Consider the following 4,590-nt stretch of genomic DNA (forward strand, 5'->3'; position numbering starts at 1 on the left):
ATTGCTATGTATTTCATAAAAGATAAATGAGATTCAGGGTGGCAGTTTGGAGTCTTCTTAAATCAAGAAGTCAGCGTGAGTCAATTTATTCTCTGTTTTACTTTTCTAATACCCATACTTTATTTCTTCATAACACTGCGGTAAACAACTACATTTCTGTAGCTATATGCTTTTAGATGTGGAGGCAGAATAGAAACGTAACAGCATAGCAGCCAATAAGATCTTGTTTAAAAGGTAACTACAAAAAGACAGTATTTTTGGTTTTCCTTGTGATTTTGTTGGGGAATAAGGTATTAGCATACTGTGGCTGTTCACCACGTGCACTCTGGGCTCAAATCTTTATATCTGAGTACTCCCAAGTGTGAAATATGCCTGAGCTTCAAGATATTAAATCAATTCTGTGTTTAACAGAGTCACAAATCCTGTCTGTTATGCAGCCTTTTTCATAGACTTGAAGTGGTACAGGAGTGTGTGGGGGGAGGATCCTGTCCTGTTTGGCGAAGCAGCTTTAGCACATATTTCAAAAAGAATATAACAGTTAGCATTGCTTATACTGCAGTGCCACCCAGGTCATTTCTGGTAGTCCAGAAATACCAGCTACAGATGAAAATGTAAAAAGATCAAGTGATTCATCCCAGGAGAGACCTGCCCTTGGTAATGAGTATTACAGTCTCTTCATATGGTCTGCAATGGAACTGCCTGTTTTTGTTAACTGAAATGTTCAGAGCATGGACTAGCTTTTATGATAATTGTAGCTGTGATGAAGTGATTAAGACTTTATATTTTGCTGGATTTATTACAAGTAATGCAGATAGCTGGAAGGCCAGACATATTCTTATAACCTGAATGGAATTAGCTATGCCCAATGAAAACTGTTAGGGCTGACATTGCTGCATATGGGGAAATCCAGTGATGTCAACAGGCGTACTTGTGCATTGGTAATACAGCGAAGCTCATTGTTGAAAGATCGTGCACACACACACCAAAACACACCTGCATGTACGAGGCTGTGGCTCTGGTTGTGGGTTTGAACCTGCAGCAGTTAGGATGCGCAGCTTTGGATGCTGCCCGTGCAGGTTTCACTGTGTTCACTTAAATGGGCAGGCTTTGTGTGCGCCAAAGGTGCGTGGCGTTTTTCCCTTGGTTCTGCCCGCCCTCCTAAAGCGCATTACCTGGCTTTTGCACTGAAGGTAGAAGGATTAATTTCCTCTTCACTTTGTCTGTCTGGCCTTTTACTCTCGAATCTGAGTTTTTGCCGAACTGAATAAATTAATTTTTACAATGCTCTTGTAAAATGGGAGCCAACTGTTCTTTTTTCTATAGATGAGGAACAGAGGCACATAAGGCTTAAGGACCAAATTTGAAATTTATAAGGCCTGTTTGTCTCTATGTAGCATATATATAGTGTTATATGTATTCAAAGCACACCCTCCATTAACTCATATATTGTTTTTTGGCTGCACTGGTGTCTCTGTGCCCATCAAATCAGCTCAAGTGATCTCTATTCCTTGAGCTAATGGAGTAACTGATAGCAGCTGGAGGCTGTCTTTCTCAATATTGAGCTGGGCTAGACAGGAAAGGGAGGTTGCTGGTGAGTTTCACATTTATTTGCAGCCGGTAGTGAAGGAAGGTTATGGTATCCTGAGTACCTTCTCAGGCCTTTGGCCTCTGCTCTGGCAGCCATAAATGCTTCTGCTCTCCCAGCTGTGACCCCTTTAGCCTGATCCCATCTGTTCTGTTGTTTCGGACCCCACCAGGCAGCTGTTCCCTGTTGTTGTTTTCTCCAGCTAGGTAGTGTCTGCTCCTCAACCTCTCCTCTTGGGTCCGTTTTCTTTGCAACTCCCAGTCTTGCTTCTCCAAACCTCCTCTCTCCTCTCTAGTTTCCTTACCTAGGTAGATCCAGCTCAGCATCTGATCTCTGTGTTCTCTCAGTCCGTTCCTGTTTGCTCCCCACTGCTCTCAGCCATCATCTTCACTGGTTCATAATTCCAGTTTCTGTGTTTTCTGAATTAGCTTGCTCACTCTTGCTTTTCTCCTGTTTCCCTTCTCTTTTCTCCCTCTTTCTGCTTTTGCAACCAGTTTTTGAGGGGAGTTCACAACCTCCTGAGTTCTCAGTTCCCTTTCCTAAACAATCTCACTTTCCTAAGCTCAGGTTTCCTCTTTCCAGTGCAGCCTGCCATGCCAATTGTCATTTTCATTCAGTAGCTCTTTGACTTTCTAATTTTTCTTGTTTGTATTACAAGAATGCGTGATGACTTTTAAAAATATGTATATACTCATGTAATGACATTAGATAGATTCTTCCTTTCAGCTCCTGGAATGGTCGATGTGTAATAGTAATAGCCCCAACGTAACCCATAGCATTGCAGAAGTCCAGCTGGAGTGAGAGCTGATCCCAGTCTACGTTGGATCATGCCCAGTGTCTGGGATCTGTGAGCAGTTTAGTTGCTAGCATCCAGAAAGTCTGTTGAACGTGTATGAACTGTTGTTTTTCAAAGACATAATTTGACCAAATTGACTTGTGAGTAGAATCTTTCAGATTTGGTAAACGTTTCTAGTAGTAACACTGGAAGACGTGAGATCAGGCTTTACTGTGTATTGCTTGGCAAGACGTCAGGAAGAAAACTTGGTTTTACCTCTCATTTATGTGAACTACAGTATGGTAGGCGTAAATACTGCATTCCTTAAACCATCAGCTTGAACGCCTGTGGTGGATAGTATTAATTACTACTGAGAGTAGGTATAGTAGATGTGTTTTCATTGTATATATATACTGAAGTGAGTTGGGAGGGGTTTCTGAAGAGAAGTGATGTCTTACGTAAAGTAAAAAAAAAAATAAAAATCTTGACCATGCTAACCTAACAGAAATAGCCTGTAGCAATGAACCTGTAAGTACCTTTAGATTGCAGGCAAGTAAGCATGAAGGCAGAAGGATTGCAATAAAGAATTACTTCTTGTCAATAGATGTGCAAATGACAGGGACAAAATAAGTCATTATTTTTGTAGCCACAGGAGAAGTGGAAGCTACAAATAACCAACATGGTGAAATTCTGTTACCTGTTTGTTTTCTCATTAGGTACATTGAAGAAAGTCCATCTCTGAGACGTATGACTATGATGAGGGAAAAGGGAAGGCGCCAGGCCATTAGAGGCCCAGCATTCATGTTCAACAACAGGGGCACCAGTCTTACGGCTGAAGAAGAGCGCTTTCTAGATGCAGCAGAGTATGGGAACATACCTGTGGTGCGCAAAATGCTGGAGGAGTCGAAAACGCTGAATGTCAACTGTGTTGACTACATGGGTCAAAACGCCTTGCAGCTTGCTGTAGGGAATGAACATTTGGAAGTGACAGAACTTCTGTTAAAAAAAGAGAACTTGGCACGGATTGGAGATGCCCTGCTGCTCGCAATCAGCAAGGGCTACATTAGGATAGTGGAAGCAATTTTGAATCATCCTGGGTTTTCAGTAAATAAGCGACTGACTCTGAGCCCTTGTGAGCAGGAGCTCCAGGATGATGATTTTTATTCCTATGATGAAGACGGTACCCGCTTTTCTCCAGATATCACTCCCATAATTTTAGCTGCCCACTGCCAAAAATACGAAGTCGTGCACATGCTGTTGATGAAGGGAGCAAGGATAGAAAGACCTCATGATTATTTCTGCAAATGTAATGACTGTACAGAGAAGCAAAAGCATGATTCTTTCAGTCACTCTAGGTCAAGAATAAATGCATACAAAGGACTGGCTAGTCCGGCTTATCTGTCCCTCTCCAGTGAAGATCCAGTACTCACTGCTCTAGAACTCAGCAATGAACTTGCCAAGTTGGCCAACATTGAAAAAGAATTCAAGGTAATAGTGTTTTGGTGTTTCTCTCTGTTATTGTTTTAAAGTTGCTTGAGATTATTTCCTGTGTCTTTACTCTTTCAATTGCAAATGCTTTCATGATATTTATTGTCTCTCTTGTTCTTGATTTTGAGCTTTCAATACATAAGCCTTTAAAAAAGCTTTTATAATGAGATGAAATTGCTTTTGCACCTACTGTGTATGGAGAAAACTGGAAAAGGGGACAGTGTGTATTCTGATAACCTTGCAGCAGATGGAAAACAATTTTGGCTGCTGTAGCAGACAGAGATCGTTTTTAGTTACAAATGCTGAGTAATATAAGTGCAGAAAACAGAAACGTTATGCTTTTCTTGAGCATGCTGCAGCATTGACCTTATTCCCTCTTTTTTATTTATACTAATTTTGAATGATGTCTCCAAAATTGTTAAGAATACAGAAAGTGGGGAGTATGACACATGTTTTAGAAATGTCACTTGTTCAAAACCAGCTCTTAGACTAATTACAGATGTAGGTCCTGTTACCTGGTTTTGAGCTGTATCTGGTTTAGTATATCAGTGCCCTGACTCTTCTATATATTTCAGCTTCTCCATCAGACAACTAATGACTTGGTTAACTGTTGCCCAGTGCTGCTTTTTAATGATTTTGCAGTTCTGTTGAATACCTTGAAAAGTACAGCAACCTTCCCCCTTGCCCCCCTTCTCCCCCCCCCCAACCCAACCCCCCAAAAAAACAAAACCGCCCACACCCG

The 4,590-nt window shown here is 41.3% G+C and overlaps 1 protein-coding gene across 1 annotated transcript in view; it reads left to right on the forward strand.

Annotated features, from left to right (window-relative positions):
- The first annotated feature begins 3,080 nt into the window (after positions 1-3,080).
- Positions 3,081-4,590, forward strand: part of TRPC3 (transient receptor potential cation channel, subfamily C, member 3) — a 34,636-nt gene continuing 33,126 nt past the window's right edge. Inside the window, 1 exon segment of the mRNA XM_009699731.1 lies at positions 3,081-3,848. Coding sequence (XP_009698033.1) covers positions 3,108-3,848 — 741 coding nt within the window. The 5' untranslated portion in view covers positions 3,081-3,107.

Source organism: Cariama cristata, unplaced genomic scaffold, assembly GCF_000690535.1.
Source record: "Cariama cristata isolate BGI_N322 unplaced genomic scaffold, ASM69053v1 scaffold29774, whole genome shotgun sequence".
Taxonomy (NCBI): Eukaryota; Metazoa; Chordata; class Aves; order Cariamiformes; family Cariamidae; genus Cariama; species Cariama cristata.